This window comes from Callithrix jacchus, chromosome 2 (genome assembly GCF_049354715.1).
Source record: "Callithrix jacchus isolate 240 chromosome 2, calJac240_pri, whole genome shotgun sequence".
Taxonomy (NCBI): domain Eukaryota; kingdom Metazoa; phylum Chordata; class Mammalia; order Primates; family Cebidae; genus Callithrix; species Callithrix jacchus.
Genome location: NC_133503.1, coordinates 148,931,340 through 148,948,591, shown reverse-complemented (window position 1 = coordinate 148,948,591; position 17,252 = coordinate 148,931,340). Strand labels below are relative to the sequence as shown.

The window sequence follows — 17,252 nt, the reverse complement described above, 5'->3', positions numbered from 1 at the left end:
TAAATTGTACACTGAAATATGCCAACTAAGGAGAATATAATACAGTTCACAGTCTTCATTAATAAACATGTAGCTCTGAATAGGAGACCAGCTGAAAACAACTGAGGCCCAGTCACAAAATAGTGTATAATGTAGTTATCAAAAATAATAACTTTGTTATAACAGATGACAGAGAGGGATTTATATAAGCTGTATCTGAAAAATTCAAGACAGAACTATGTATATCCCAGTTCTGCAAGATAAAACACATCCTCTATATGTCTATATAGATCTATATATGATTGTAATATGAAATAACACAGGCTAGGTTAATAACTTGGTTTGTGGCAGCAGGGGTAAGGAATGGGGAATGTGGTACTAATGTGGAAAGAGAGGGATGTTAATGATAATAGCATGGTGAATATCCCATTATGCAAAATTATATGTATTATAAGAGATGGATGAAGAATGTCCATGAAAATATTAGTGCTGGTTACCTTATGGTATTATAATTCTAGGTGACCACTACCTTCTTTTTTAGGGCTTTATGTTGTTTGAATTATTTATAATGAGCCTATGTATCTGTATAACTAGAAATAAGTAAAACAGATATTTGCAGTTTGGAAGAAGTCTTCCTTTTTCTTAAAAAGAAATTTCCAATTTTAATAGCTTTTCTTTTCTTTTTTTGAGGTGGGGGAGACAAGGTCTCATTGTATCACCCAGGCTGGAGTGTAGTGGCACAATCTTGGCTCAATGCAGCCTCAACCTCACAGGTTCAAGTGATCCTTCTGACTCAGTTTCCCAAGTAGCTGGAACTAGAAGTGTGTAAAACACACGTGGCTAATTTTTGTATTTGTTTTTTAGGGATGAGGTTTCATCATGTTCCCCACACTGGTCTTGAACTCCTGAGCTCAAGTGATCTGCCAGCCTTGGCCTCCCAAAGTATTAGGATTACAACCATCTTGCCTGGCCAATAGCTTTTTCAAAATAGCTTTCTTCAGAGGTCAAATGCACCCTCACCAAGGGAACAAGAGTGAAAGTAGAATGACCTCAGCTTAATAAATCAATGATTTGAAACTATCAGAAGAAAACAGAGAAAATGCCCCATGACATTGGTTTGGGCAATGATTTTTTTGGATATGACCTCAAAATCACAGTGACAAAAGCACAAGTACAGTAATGAAATTACATGAAACTAGAAAGCTTCTGCACAGCAAAGTAAACAATAGGGTGAAGAAAGAATGGAGAAAAAATATTTATCAACTGTAGATCTGATAAGGGGTTACTATCTAAGGAACTCTACTCAAAAGCAAGAAAACAACCCAATTAAAAATGGGCAAAGAACCTGAAAAGACAGTTTTCAAAAGAAGACATGCAAATGGCCAGCAGATATATGAAAAAATTCTCAACATCAGTAGTTACTAGGGAAATGCAAATCAAAACCACAATGAGATATCACTTCATACCTGTTAGAATGGCTATTATCAACAAGACAAAAGATAACAAATTGGCAAGGATGTGAAGAAAAGGGAACTTTTGCATATTCTTGGTAGGAATGTAAGTTAGTACAGCTACTATGGAAGACAGTATGGAGGTTCTGCAAAAAGTTAAAATTAGAACTACATATGCTCCACCAATCCTACTACTGGGCTTATATCCAAAGAATATGAAATCTGTGACAAAGAGATATCTGCACTCCCAGGTTCATTGCAGCATTATTCACAATAGCCAGGATATGGCATCAACCTAAGCAATTATCAATGGTTGAATGATAAATAAAATGTGGTACCTATATATAAATGGTACACCTGTAATCCCCGCACTTTGGGAGGCTGAGGCGGGCAGATTACCTGAGGTTGAGAATTCAAGATCAGCCTGACCAACATGGAGAAACCCCATCTCTACTAAAAATACAAAATTAGTTGGGTGTGGTGGCACATGCCTGTAATCCCAGCTACTGGGGAGGCTGAGGCAGGAGAATTGCTTACACCCAGGAGGCAGAGGTTGTGGTGAGCTGAGACTGCGCCATTACACTCCAGCCTGGGCAACAAAAGCAAAATTCTGCCTCAAAAAAAAAAAAAGAAGAAGTAGAGGTAGAATGGTGGTTAATAGGAGCTAGGGTGGTTGGAGAGACACTGGTCAAAGATACAAAATTTCAGTTAAATAGGAGGAATTAGTGAAAGACACTAATTGCACAACATAGTAACTATAGTTACAAGATTACAATTAATCTTGAAAAATGATAAGAGAATGGACTTAAAGCTTTCTTACTAAAAAAATGGTAACTATGTGAGGTAATGCCTATGTCAATTAGCTAGATTTAGTCATTCTATAATGTATATATGCTTCAAAACAGTATGTTGTACATGGTAAATACATAAAATTTTATGTGTCAATTGGAAAAAAAATCAATTGTAAAAGAAAGTGTATGGAAAACATTTGGCTGGAAAGGTCTGATATGAGGTCTAACCCCTATACACTTAAAAGCTCAACAACTGGCCAGGGAGGGTGGGGCTCACACCTGTAATCCCAGCATTTTGGGAGGCCAAGGCAGGCGGATCATTTGAGGTCAGGAGCTCATGACCACCCCTGTCTCTACTAAAAATACAAAATATTTGCTGGGTGTGGTGGTGGAAGCCTATAATCCCAGCTACCCTGGAGGCTGAGGCAGGAGAATTGCTTGAACGAAGACTGCAGTGAGCTGAGATCGTGACACTGCACTCCAGCAGCATGAAACTCTGTCTCAGCAAAACAAAAACAAAAACCTCAACAACTGTATACTTTTGGTATTCAAGTTCTTAAAAGCCTCGTTTACTAGTCTACTGCTGTTAAGGATCAGGAAGGGAATATTAAGATTACCTTCATGATAATCATTTGTGGGTTGATGCAGAAGGAGACAATAACAGGAATTTTCTTTTAAGCCAGATTCCCTTCAAGGATATTTTCTGCTTGAATGAATGAGGCAGGATTTGGTCACGTCTTAATGAGTTTCATAAAGAGTTCAAGCATGAGTGCAAACTGCCTTCTGACATTAAAATAAAGCAAGCAAGCGATTTTCACAAAGTTAAAAGCCTCCTGTGATAAACTTTTTGGATTGTAGGAGATATTGAGCCCAAAAATGTTTAACAAAAAGCTAAAGAATGGTTAAGTAAATGAAATCACTGCAAAATGTGAATAGATGAAGAATAAAATAATTTTGATGTTACCATTTCAACTACTATTTTTGATATACTCATCCTTGGCAAATTCATTCTTGAAGGTGGAAATGAGCAGGCCGATAGTACAGCAAGTAGGAGAAAGTCAATGCTGATGGCCTCCACTTGGCGATCCTCTGAAACTGCATCTTAGAGTTCATAAAATCTGCTGAAAGTCACAGCTGAGGGACAATGACTGTGTTCTTGTACTGTAGCAATGGGGGCTTCCCTAGGCCATAGCAACTGGTTTCAAGGAACACATTTGATTAAATAAATGATACAGAAGTCTGTTTTAGGATTTTATGCAAATATTAACCTCATTTTAAAACATGAGGAAACAAACTACCCACATTTAGGGCTAATTTAGCTGTCAGGAATAGACCGCAGTTGAAAAAAAACACACACTGTCTTGTTTAAAAAGTTTCCGCAGAGACACAAAGGTACTAAAGGTTGATATTCATCCTTCTTCATCACTGCTGCTCCAGGCATCTTCAAAGGCCGGATTTAATTGTGATTTTGTTGTCTAAAAAAAAAAATAAAGAAAAAGGAAGATTTCTTTTTAACTTCTTAATTTTAGGCTCGTAATAAAGTTATATATCAGATAAACAGCAATTATATTATTTTGGAAGAAAATGTATAAATGTATAACTGTTAATTTCAGAACATACAAGATAGTACAACTGCATTTTAAACAGGCAATACCAGACTTTATCTAAACACTCTATTTCCTTTAAAGTAATCACCTCACAAATACATATACACACACACACACACACACACCATGATGCTGCTGTTGCTCAAGGTATTTCTCAACAACTCTATGGAATTACCTGGAGAAAGTGGCACTCTGACATCCATGGGCTAAGAGTGGACTCCAGGTATATAGTCTGACCTGACAGCTCAAAATATCAATGGTGGCAACTCTTTATTGTTTGGATGAAAATAACTTTTATAAATAAACAAATACCCAAATAAGGAGAATTAGGCATTCATCAAGCTCAATAATAGCATTTTTAGTCCAAAAAATAATGTGGGCTATTAATATGATATTTATGTACTTATTTTTAAGTAGTGATATTTATTTACTTATTTTTATAGGTTGATAGGGCAGTTTAGTAAAACATGCAAAATATGTCAAAAATGGTAAAATGTTTATAACCAGCACTAGAGGTTTCTCTGAAGGATAACGTGTATCTATATTATGTTTATTTAAAACAACAACAAAGCATCACAGTATTCTTACGGATTTAGAGCCATATCTAAAATAAAGGTGCATAGCAATTAGAGAAATTTTAATAATCTGTGGCATTTCAAATCAGTTCATTTTTGGGAAAACTTCTGAATAGCTACCTTCTGATTCTCTGGCAAATAACTAAAAGGGCTTTAAGATGGTCTCATTTTTAAAGTAACTGGGTATTATGAGCCAGGTTTGCTTTCTTTTGTGCAACTTTTACAACTGCTACAATTTTATTCAGATTCAAATTCCAGTGCTGTATTAGCATCAAGACTACCCTTAAGTTATTTTAGGTGTATTGCCTTTTATAACTTACAGAAATATTTTTAAGGGTAACCCCTACTGCATATCTGAGAATGTTCATTTTCCTTTTGATGAATATAACTTTGAATCTTACAATGAAAACAGTAGAAAAAGTTAAGTGTTTCCAGTAAATTTCCCAAGTATCAGCTAGAATAGTTGGAAAACAATATGTTAATTTAGGCATTCTTTATTGTTAACAGATTAGAGTACATTATTAAATCTAATGTTGGCTATTTTCACTTAGGTATACAACCAAAATTCTATTATACTTCAAATGTCCAGATACAAACTATTACTATTATTATTATTATTTTTTGAGATGAATTCTTGCTCTGTCACCCAGGTTGGAGTGCACTGGCATGATCTCGGTTCACTGCAACCTCCATCTCCCAGGTTCAAGTGATTCTTCTGCCTCAGTTTCCTGAGCAGCTGGGACTACAGGCATGTGTCACCACACCTGGCTAACTTTTGTATTTTTAGTAGAGACAGGTTTTCACCGTATTGGCCAGGTTGGTCTTGAACTCCTGACCTGGGAACACACACACACACACACACACACACACACACATACACACACACACATCCCTGGGTGGATAAGCCACACTTCCTAATCCTCTGATCAAGTGTCACTACTATTACCTATTACTTCAGTTTTTCTCTACAACATCTCCTCCTAGTGGACATCCAGTCTGTGCTTGAACATAATACATCTATCTCACCGGGTTGTCAGTTCTACTGACAGATAGTGTGAATGTTATAGAAATAGAGTTTAGACAGGATGAATTTAGAGAATTCTAGTTATGAATTTAGAGAAGGAATAAAACTAGACTTAACATCTACAAGGATACTTCTTGATAACTTTCAAATTTCTGACTGGTAAATAGTGGCAAGTCTCAGAGTTATCAGCAAGTGATTATATATGGGCACAAGTGGAATGTAAAACAATTATGTATTGTGTGAATGTCAAAGTAAGCTTCTTAGTGAGAGGTCAGGTTTAAACTGGAATAAACCTGCCCTATAGATTGCAGGCAGGAAAAAGTGATTAGGAGTTATATATAGGCTTGTCTTGACCAGACCAGCTTTTAGAAAGTAGAGTCAAAAGGAAGCCATATTCCTCAAAATATAATAAAACAGTCTATCAATTAAAAAATGAAATTTATACTTAAAGACCATAAATCCTGTCCCTCTCATCCAGTGTCTTTCCTTTCCTTACACAGAATTAAATTGATCTTCTACTTTGGATATCAGGAGAAACACCCCGTAAGGGATTATATTTTGGTTGATGGGGAGGTAACTCTCATCTGAAGGACGCATTTGAAAGGAAACCTAAGAATAACTTTGATTAGACAATTCTGATATTTGGAAATATCATAAGATTGTCCCAGATTGTAAGTATAATGAATAACAGAACTGGGATTCAAACCCAATTTATCTGAAGCTAAACACTAAGTACGTGTGTATATATGTGTGTGTGCTTTTTGTTTTGTAGTGTGCTACACTGCCTCCTTGGAAAATAAATATTAAATAAATATACTTAATTTATAGTTGGGATAAAAGCACTTTTCAATATGGCTTAAATTAGAAACATACATGTAAGGAACAGGATCTCCTGGACAGGCTCTTCTTGGGATCTGTATTACGATCACATTCATGTTCTACCTATATTCACAGGAATCTTTCAAGTTAAAATTTTATGGAAATAACTTTAGCACATGCCATTTTATATTAATATGAGAATAACTGCTATCTTAAAATATCTCAACATGGCATTTTAAAAGGTAAGCTTTTATAGCTCTAAAGCAAATACAAAAGTCAACTTGATTTTTGCATATCTCTGTGATTTTCTAACTTGTTTTACTTAATTTCTCATATACAAAAGTTTTTTTACACAAAGAGTTCAAACTCTCACTATAATGACATAACAAGGAAATAAACCATCAGTCACATATTATCTTTTTTTTTCTTTGAGTGAGGGTCTCACTCTGTCAGGTAGGCTAGAGTACAGTGCTGTAATCGGGGCTCACTGGAGCCTTGAACTCTTGGGCTCAAGTGATCCTCCCACCTCAGCCTCCTAAGTAGCTGGAACTATAGGTGTAAGCTACCAAATCTGGCTAATTTTGTTTATTTTTTTGCACAGATGGGGTCTTCTATGTTGCCCAGGCTGCTCTCAAACTCTTGGACTTAAGTGATACTCCCACCTCAGTCTCTCAAAGTGCTGGGATTATGGGTATGAGTCACCACACCTGGCCAAATATTATCTTTATGAATTAAACAATGTGGTATTCTTCTAACATCCTTTTCAATACTATAGATTTACTTTTTATTTATTTTTTACTATTTTCATTTGGTAAGTGAAATGCTATACTTCCTAACATGGCTTACAGTGTTATAACTTGGATTTAATGTATATAGCAATTCCCAAAGAGCAGGACACAATAATTACATAATAAAATGTAAAATAAATAGCTAAATCCAATCATTTGGTCATATTAAGCTTTATACAGAAGAATATTCTGACATCAAAAGCAGCTGTATGCGAAAGTTAATCAAGCCACAATAAACCAAATTAGACATGTGATAAAATCTGGAAGTATACTGATGGCATTGGCTGGCTACTTGAAGATTTATCAGTGTATTTTTTTATCTTTCTTTGAATTAAGGACAAAAGAAAATAATTCACAGGTTTTACACTGCAGGAAACTCTAGCAGTTGACAATTTAGGTATGAAATATATTTTGTCAATAGCTGTGAGAAGCTATCAACTACCTCTATACAAATCATATTTTATGTGGTTTTTGACATAGTCCTATTTTCATAAAGGAACTAAACAGTATATGAAAGATGTTTTTTGACTGTCAAACGTACTGTATCATAACTTTCCTCAACTTCAATTTAAGATGCTTTTACTATAACTTGCTTAAGATTACCTTAAGGTATTTCTAACTACATTATTTATATTTCCAACTTAAATAATTATTTATATATATATATATATATATATATATATATACACATACACAAATATATGTATATACATTGTTTTTAGACATTGCTTTAGACTTTTTATATTGTAGAAATTTAGATAAAAAAAGATGATTAACAGTGCTTAGGAGAATAAACCTTGGTGGGAGAGAAACCACCTTTAAACAGCCTATATCTTCATACTGCTAGATGTAAAAGTTGAAAAAAAAATACTAAAATAGAGGCTATTACTTTAGGCCAGGGAGAATGGTCTTATTCATCTTTGTTTACCTACTGCATTTTTAAGGACTTTATTTACACTGTTATGTTTATACTGGTTTATGTTCTATGATAGGCAATGTCAGGAGCCTGCTGATAGGAGCGTAAACTGGTAAAATTTGACACGAGAATAAAGTCTTGAAAATGTCAGCTAGGCATGGTGGCTCATGAATATAATCCAAGCACCTTAGGAAGCCAAGGCAAGTGGGTCACTTGAGGTGAAGAGTTAATGACCAGCCTGGCCAACATGGTGAAACCCCATCTCTATTGAAAATACAAAAATTAGCCAGGTGTGGTGGTGGGCACCTGTAATCCCAGCTACTTGGGAGGCTGAGGCAGGAGAATTGCTTGAATATGGGAGGCAGAAGTTGCAGTGAGCCAAGATCGCACCATTGCACTCCAGCCTGGGTGACAGTGTGAGACTCAATCTCAAAAATAAAATAAAATAAAATAATAAAGTCATACATAGTAATTCAAGAGATAATTCCACTTCTAGGAATCTATCTAAAGACACAATAAAAAATATCAACAATTTTTGAACAGATATTTACCTTGATGTTTATAATAATCAACAGAAATGTCTCCAACTAGGTATTTAAATTGTGTTTTATCAGTGACAGAATACTGTATAATTAGAAATGTTTACACATAGTTATTAATGACATTAAAAAAGGCTTATTGTACAATGTTGATCAGAAAAGTAAGATACCAAGTTGAATGTCCAACCATGATATGAGCTATGTTAAAAAACATATACAAAGGAAAAAACCAGTTATGAAACAAATCAAACTGTTAATATTGACTAATTCAACTTGAGGAATTTTATGTTCTTTTTTGCTATTTTTCTGAATTTTCCAAATGTCTTAAAATAGTCCAATTATTTTTACAGTCTGAAAATACCAAGAAATGCTTTTTTGTTGTTGTTGTTTAGAGATGGGGTCTCACTATGTTGCCCAGGCTGGTCTTGATTTCTTGGGCTCAAGTGATCATCTTGCCTCAGTCTCCCAAGTAGCTGTGATTATAGGTGCAGGCCCCTGGCAAGAAATGCTTTAAAAGTCTCTCTCACATAAAGTAAAGTAACGAAACATTATTTCTTATGATTTAGAAGTCACTGTACAATTTGTGAAAATAATGTTTACCTCATCATCATCAGGAACTGGTTCATATAAGGATGGAACCCATGCCAGAATGTTGCAGTCTCTGCTGCCACTATAAAGTTCCTATAACACAGAAAGCAAAGATGATATTGTGGATCAAAAGCTGATACCAAACAAATAATTATATCATTTTTGAAAAATTAGGTCACAGGACTTACATTAATGCTATTTCTACTCCCTAAAGAAACTAGGCTGATGCTGCTTTTTCTTTCTTTCTTAGTTAAGCTTTGTTTGTATTTAAAAATAGTATTAGGATTTGTCAGAGCTTACTAATGGTGTGAGACTTTATAAATATACCCCAAATCTTAGCAGTTTTATCAATTATAGTATACATATATTTCTAATGTCAGAGAAAGAAAAAAATAGTTTGTCTTTCTGTGTTCAAAAACCGAGCTTCAATAAAGACTTCAGTGAAGAAACCGTATGAGCTTCTAATAAAATAGGCCAAGTTCACAAAAAGTTTTATTTAGCTCACAGCTGCCTAACTGGCTGCAATTCAACAGAAGAGCTTGAAGACATATATCCCATGACTGTTGAGAAGTTTACTTCGTAAAGGGAAGCTTGAGCTGATGCACAGCCTATGTCAGTGTCTGTGGATATGCTGTTTGCTTATGGCTGAACAATGCTCACTCCCCTCCCCAACAAAACCGAAGGAATATGTTATATTGGCTTATTTCCTCTGCTGTTTTATACAATTTATTTGTATTACTATATATCTTGAAAACAATATGAGGCATGGTATAATTGTGTTTTTTTATTTAAGTAAGGATGTGGGAAATGGGAAAATAAGATTATATAGGTATTTATAGAAAATTTTAAAAATTTTAAAAATTGTTATATACATTAGCAAATTTCCTAAATATAACACAATTTTATTGACTGTATTATAAAATCTAGATTATATGGTTACACTAACTGTGGCTGATACAAAGATATGTAAATTCAGTGCCCTTGAGTAATTTTATTTCTTTGAGAAGGCCAGGTAATGCCCAAGATAACTTGGTCAGATAAGCTTATAGGGCAATTTACAGTAAGTTCTAACACCCCCAGTGAAGCCATAAAGGATATTCTGTAGATGTTCAAGAAAGAGATACTGAAATTAGAATGACTTATAACACTTAGATGTAAGGATTTACATTAAGCCTTGAAGTGTCTGTGATAGATTCAGGAGTTCATTTGGGCAATTAGATTTTCCTAAAAAATAATCTCAAAATGTAAGTTATACGTATAGTAAAAAATAAAAAAAGATTTTAATATTTAATAATTTTTTTCCCTAAATCATGGGAGTAAGTTGCTAACATAAGGCCTTATTACTCTTAAATAATTCAGTGTATTTTTCCTATGAACAAGGTACTTTCCTTTTTTTTTTTTTTTTTGAGATGGAGTTTCGCTCTTGTTACCCAGGCTGGAGTGCAATGGCACGATCTTGGCTCACCGCAACCTCCCCCTCCTGAGTTCAAGCAATTTTCCTGCCTCAGCCCCCCGAGTAGCTGGGACTACAGGCGTGCACCACCATGCCCAGCTAATTTTTTTGTATTTTTAGTATAGACGGGGTTTCACCTTGTTGACCAGGATGATCTTGATCTCTTGACCTCATGATCCACCCACCTCGGCCTCCCAAAGTGCTGGGATTATAGGCGTGAGCCACCACGCCCGGCTGATACTTTCCTTTATAGCTACAAAGTAACCAACCAAATCAGATAATTCATATTATTATCACCATCTAATTCTTAGATCCCATTCATGTTTCATCATTTGTTCCAATACTGTCCTTTATAGCAAAAGGGACCAGTTAAAAATCACATGCTGCACTTAGTCGTCAAGTCTTTTCAGTTTTCAAGCTGAAACAGTTCTTCAGTTTGTCTTTTCTGACCTTGACAATTTTGGAGATATATACCAGTTACTTTGTAGAATGTCCTTCACATTTGGCTTGTCTTGTATTTCCTCATGATTAAATTTGGGTGATCCAATTTGGCCAGGAATATCACAAAAGTGATGTCCCATAACTGAGATGCTAATTTAGATGATTTGATGATTATTTGATGTGTGTCAGGCTTCTTCAGGGTAAAATTAATATTTTTACCTTTGTACTTCGTATTTTATGGGAGATACATTGAGATTATGTAAATATCTCATTCCTCATCAAATTTTTAATTCATTAATTTATTTACCTATACCAGCCTAGATACATGAATTTCTATTTTAGTCAATAGGTTGTAATTTATTACTATCGTTATTTATTTTGATGTTGAGTGTATCTTATCTAATATTTTTCCCCCTTGGACACAAGGTCTCATTCTGTTGCCCATGTTGAAGTGCAGTGGTGTGAATACAGCTCACTCAATCTACTGGGCTCAAGCGATCCTCTTGCTTCAGCCTTCTGCATAGCTGGGGCCACAGGCATACACCACCACACCTGGCTAATTTTTTTGATTTTTTGTAAATACGGGGTCTCATTCTGTCTCTTGAGGCTGGTCTGGAACTCCTGGGCTCGAGTGATCCTTTTGACCTTCCAAAGTGCTGGGATTACAGATGTGAGCCATTGTGCCCAGCCATTGGCACGATTTTAATCCATTCTAGGCACATCTATTAGGAAGCTCCAGTTTGGTAGAAAGAAGTAATTTGTTGTCAGAGTACCTGGGATGAAATCTTGGCTGTGTCTCTAAGTGATTTTGGAAAGGAAGAGAGGGACAATATTTTAAGAATTTCTTTGAATATCAATACATGGCTTATCAATAACTACTTTGTAAGTTAGGGACAAGTCATGTCACCTCTCTGGTGCTTTTGTTTTCTTCTCCCAGAACACTAAATATGTTTAACAACTGGTATACTGGGATAATGACTAATAAGAAGAGATACTGGCTATAGAGTTGGAGTAGGGTCTTGTAGGTCCCCTTTTAGTTGCTGGGGTAAGGTGAGGTCTAAGAGGTCCCAGGGAAGGGGCTGAGGCTGGAGGTCACTTGGGGGGCTTGCTGTATCAGCTGTTTACCAGCCAGTAGGATATATAAGTATTTAAATATTTAAATATTGAGTACTGCCATAATGATATGAACTGGCTGAAAAATCAGGTCTATATATCTTATAGAACAGTGTCAGGCACAAATTAGGCAATCAGTATTCATTAATGAATGAATAGGAGATTCACAAAGTGATAGTCTCCTTGAGCTCTAATAGTCCATAATTTTCATTCTATCAGTATTTAACTTACATGAGTTTTATTTTCCTTACCTAAAAAACAGGGAAAATACCAACTATTTTGCAATGTTAGACTCATTTAAAGGAGTGCATGAATTAATTTGTGCCAATGTTCTCTGAAAAAAAAGCAATCCACTCCATTGGTGATGTGAAAAGGTCTGCATGTAAAACAAACAAACAAAAGCTAGGGTATTTAAGAAATTATATAGGTTGTATTAACTTCAAAACCTCCCTTTATTAGCCGCTGATAGAAAATAAGGAAGAATAGATCATCCACACATACATGAACCAACATATACAAATTCTATTTTATGATTAAATGCCTAATTTCATTTCTTACCCAAAAGATGGTTTGCAAGAAATTATTTTGATTCACCAGAGATTTTCAATTGCTAAATAAATGAAAGTTATATGCAAAAGAAAGAGAATTTATGCCAATCAAGTTGCACAATATTATACTGATTCATCCATATATTATATGCCATCTAAAAATCTAGGCTCTCATAGTCTCTATTAAATAAATCCTAGTTCAAATGTGGATGAAAAGTATGACTCCTTAGAATGAAATCACAATTTATTCTTTTACATATAACTGGTCTGGCAAGCTAACTAGCTGAACATTTTAAATTCCTGTATCATTCTTACCTGGAAATGTGACTGAAATACACAGCAGTCTACACTTTTATAATGTCCCTTAAGCATAGTTATCTGTTCTCCTGAGTAAACTGTATAAACAGCAACGGTGCTACCATATGGTACGAAAACAAATTCTGAACTGCAGCCACAGGAGACAGTGAATTTCAATCCTTTTTTACTGTTATTACAAACTTTTCCATAGTTCACCTGTAGGATTAAAATAATAGTTACTCATCTCTTAAATCTGAATTTAAAAGACAACAAAGACTAGTAGAAATACTTAAAAAATATTATGCTATAAAAAGGGCTCTTTTAAATTTAAGGAAAATGTTCAACATCAACAGAACAAGGGTCAATGACATGAATGTACATTTAACAGAAGAGGAAATACAAATAGTAAAAAACCACAAGGGTAAATGTTTACTTTTCAATCTAACAGAAGTAAAATACAGACTGCAACCTTGAAGAATCATTCTAGACCATTGTGCAAAAATTAAAAAAAATATATAAGTTATTAAATACTGGCAAACATGTTGGTGGCAGTGTAATTTGGTGATTCTTTCTTAAAGGGCAAATAGTTTATTAATGCAACCATTCTTTTCAAAAGAATAATATTTTTGGAGGGTATACAATATTCCCCCAAAAACATTCTTTTCAAGAGAAATCTGCCCACAAAATTTTTTTTTAGGGAGAATACCAGCAAAAAATAATATCATGCTTTTTAAAAGACTGGTATTTCTTTTTCAAAATGATTGAATAGGACTGAAAATTGAAAAAATTGAAAATTTGATATTTTCAAAAGGATTGAAAAAATATCATTACCCTCCCCCCCAAAAATCTAATTCTTTTGAAAATAATTTTTTTGGGGGTAATATTTATTGGGGGTATATTCTTTTTTTTCTTTCCTGCTGATGCTTCTTTTATTTCTGTTATAAAACAGAGTAGGGGTTAAATAAAGGGTATTGGGTTTTTCAGGTCCAGCCTCTTGGAGCTCTTTTTACTGGAGAGAGTAGAAAAGACACATAGTTGGGAAAGGATTCTTTTAATATGCAGATGCTTCAGGGAGAACCAAACTATTTCACTGGTAATGCTGCATCCCACTGGAACTGGTGCTTGGAGCAGAAGGGAAGTGAGATCAGTTAATTAGTCACCAACATGATCATCACCATTGCCAGAGAGGTCAAGGGCAGACATCAGGGAATCAGACAGCTCCCTGGTGATTTTATCTGCATGTATCTGCATCTTCTTCTTATACTTCAGGGAGGATGCCAGAGCCTAGCTCTGTTGCAGAGGGTCCATCTCCATGATTCTCTGCAGTACTGGGCAGCAGTCCATTGGGCAGACATCACTCTACAGTTGTTTTTAGTATGGTGGTCTACATTGAGTTTGGCCCACATCATCTGATGACGATTTGGATTGGTACAATACCCAGTGAAATCTCTAATCTTATATACAGTGGTTTTATTTTCAATGGCATCTGCTATTTTCATCATGAGAGAATGGAGAGACTTGATCTCCATTTCCAATGGGTCTGTGTCATTCAACAGCTCATCACATTCTCCAGTGGCCAAGCATTCCATGTTGTCTTCATTGGCCTGCTTGGTATCCTCAATGTCAAAGACCTCGGTCATTTCCTTAATGATCTCGGTGCTGAGATGGGCGGGAAGAATGTGAGTGGGTGGTGGTGGTCTATAGAAGCTGATCTTGCTCACGCAGTCAGCTAGGACAGCTTTGGCTTCCTGCTCCTGACTGTATAAGCCTCTCTTCTCTCCCAAATGGTGGGTGACTGTTGTAAGAAAGTGCTCAGTGGTCTGGAACCCAGAGAGGCGGTAATAGTTGGAAATCTACTCCAGGTTGCAGCACTGTAGGTTGGTCTCCACAGGCGTCATGGGGTCTGCCAGCCTCTGCACATGGATGCAGTTATGCAGGATGGTGCCCACCTCTGAGCTGGGTCCTGGGACAATGCCTGGAGCATCCAGCAGCCAAATGAACTTGTCCAGATAGATCTCCTGTGTGAATTTCATGACCCTAGGAATGGCTCCCACGTTGCATGCGTGGCTGCGCTTCAGGCTATTAATCAGGCTGCTCTTCCAAATAGTGAGAAGGCCCACAATGCCCATATGGATGTGGGTGTGCACTTCACCAAGGTGGCGATAGTTTCCCAGAACGCTCATGAGTTTTTCAGCTCCAAAGCTGACAATCCAAAGCTGACAAGATCCAGCTGATGCTGGATCCCAGCCTTGAAAGCCATGGTTGGCAACTCATTCTGAAGGTAACCCAGCTACTTCACAACCTTCTTGTGGACCGGGTCAAGACCATAGGAAGGCAGCCTCCATTTGGAAGCAGCAGCAGCCTAATGGGTCTCTGGCATCCAGGACTTCCAGAATCACATCAGAGTATTCTACCACCTACGGAACTCATTGTAATAGGCCTTCCTTCTGATCTCGTCATCCAGCTGAGGAAGTTTTTAATTTCCTACAAAACTTCCCCCTTAGGCTCAAACTCCTCCTGGCGTCTTAGGATATTCTTACAGTAGCTCTTGATAGACCTGCGTTCTGTCTTTCTTGCTCCCAGGCAGCTTGCTGTTTCTCCCTCATTTCCTCAACCCTCTCCTTCAGTTCAGCCTCTAGATTGGCATGATTATTAGAGTGAACAAACTGAGGAGCAGAGGGCACTCTGGAGGCTGCTTTCTTCCCATTTTGTTTTGCAGGCTTCTTACCGCCTTTGGAACCTTTACCTGGCTTTTCACTTTTGTTTCTAAGTTTCATCATGATGACCAGCTTGAAAGCAGATAGGTTCAAATCTGCTTGCTCTCTTCCAACACTTCTGGCGGGTATCTGAGACGAGAGAATAACAGATGCTCTTGCACTGCTCTAGACTTCTGACTTCTGGTTGCCAGCCTGGTGGCACCTGACTCTGCTCACTGTGTGGTCTCTGCGAGGGGGGCGGGGCTTCTCCCTTTTCTTTAGAGTTAAAAATTTTTTCATTGTGGTAAAATACACATAACATGACATTTTCCATCATAACCATTCTTAATGGTACTCATTGGTATTAAGGACATTCATGTTGTTGTGCAACTCTCATCACTATCCATCTCTAGAACTCTTTTCATCTTGCAAAACTTTGCCCATTAAACAGCAAAGATATTCTTACCCGTTGACCTGGTAATTGCTCTGGGAATTTATCTTAAGGAGATAATTAAATAGCAAAAGCTATACGCCCAGAGGAAATTAATCCAGCATTATTTAGAATGGGAAAATAACTGAGAATACATGTATATTCCTAGTAATGTCATATTACCTTTATGATTTATATAAATCATAATTATAAAAATTATGCAGAAAACAGAAAAAGGCTAAGTGTAAAAAAGCACAGACCACAAATAGTTTGTACACTATAGTTTTACCTTTATATAAATTATTATGTATTTGGGACAAAAATTAAAATTTTGTGCTTATACTCCAAAGGTGTAGTATGCAAGCTCAGCAGCGTGAGCATCACCTGAAGCAGTTAGATATGCAGACTTCCAGGCCCCACCCTCAATCCTACCAAAAATAGTCTTCATTTTAACAAGATCCCTGTAGGCTCATGCAAGTTTGAGAAGCTTTGTGCTAAATAAGTTGATGGGTTTACTTCCTGATGATAATTTTGATAAGCTTAGGGTAAGTATAAAACCAGTAACTAATCATTTGGGAATCATAATCATGATCATGCAAAAAAAATCAACTGTTGTCATGGCGAATTCTGAAGTTTAAATAATAATTTGTTGGTTGGGCATGGTGGCTCATGCCTGTGATCCCAGCACTTTGGGAGGCCAAGGAGGGTGGATCACAAGGTCAGGAGTTCAAGACCAGCCTGGCCAATATGGTGATACCCTGTCTTTACTAAAAATACAAAAAAACTTAGCTGGAAGTAGTGGTGGGTACCTCTAGTCCCAGCTACTGGGGAGGCTGAGGCAGAAGAATCGCTTGAACTTGGGAGGTGGAGGTTGCAGTGAGCCGAGATCACGCCACTGTACTCCAGCCTAGGCAATAGAGAGAGACTCCATCTCTTAAAAAAAAGTGATTTTTTTGGTAAACATATGCACACACACACACACACAAATAAAAACACCGAAGTCAAAATGGATATATGCCAATAATCTATGGATAATATACTTGGCTTACTTTCCCTTTAGGCTAACTTGTGCCAGAAATGGGTACATGCATTTAGCTACCACATGGCAGAGGCAGTATCATGGGTTAAATATTAAACTTCTATTCAGTAGACTTGGGTCTTAAACACTCATCTTTTTTTTTTTTTTTTTGTCCCTTA

The 17,252-nt window shown here is 36.3% G+C and overlaps 1 protein-coding gene and 1 pseudogene across 4 annotated transcripts in view; both read right to left on the bottom strand.

The window, feature by feature from the left end:
* Positions 1-649: 649 nt before the first annotated feature.
* Positions 650-17,252, bottom strand: part of ERCC8 (ERCC excision repair 8, CSA ubiquitin ligase complex subunit) — a 70,985-nt gene continuing 54,382 nt past the window's right edge. For 3 of the 4 annotated variants that reach the window (XM_008992013.5, XM_008992014.5, XM_035291532.3), the window contains 3 exons: positions 12,948-13,145; positions 9,090-9,170; positions 650-3,696 (listed from right to left, as the gene is read on the bottom strand). In XM_008992013.5, the coding sequence (XP_008990261.1) occupies positions 3,631-3,696; positions 9,090-9,170; positions 12,948-13,145 (345 nt within the window). In that variant the 3' untranslated portion in view covers positions 650-3,630. The remainder of the gene's footprint in view (positions 3,697-9,089; positions 9,171-12,947; positions 13,146-17,252) is intronic. The other variant, XM_017969906.4, reaches the window with a different exon arrangement.
* On the bottom strand, positions 13,955-15,848 carry LOC144581454 (guanine nucleotide-binding protein-like 3-like protein pseudogene; annotated as a pseudogene).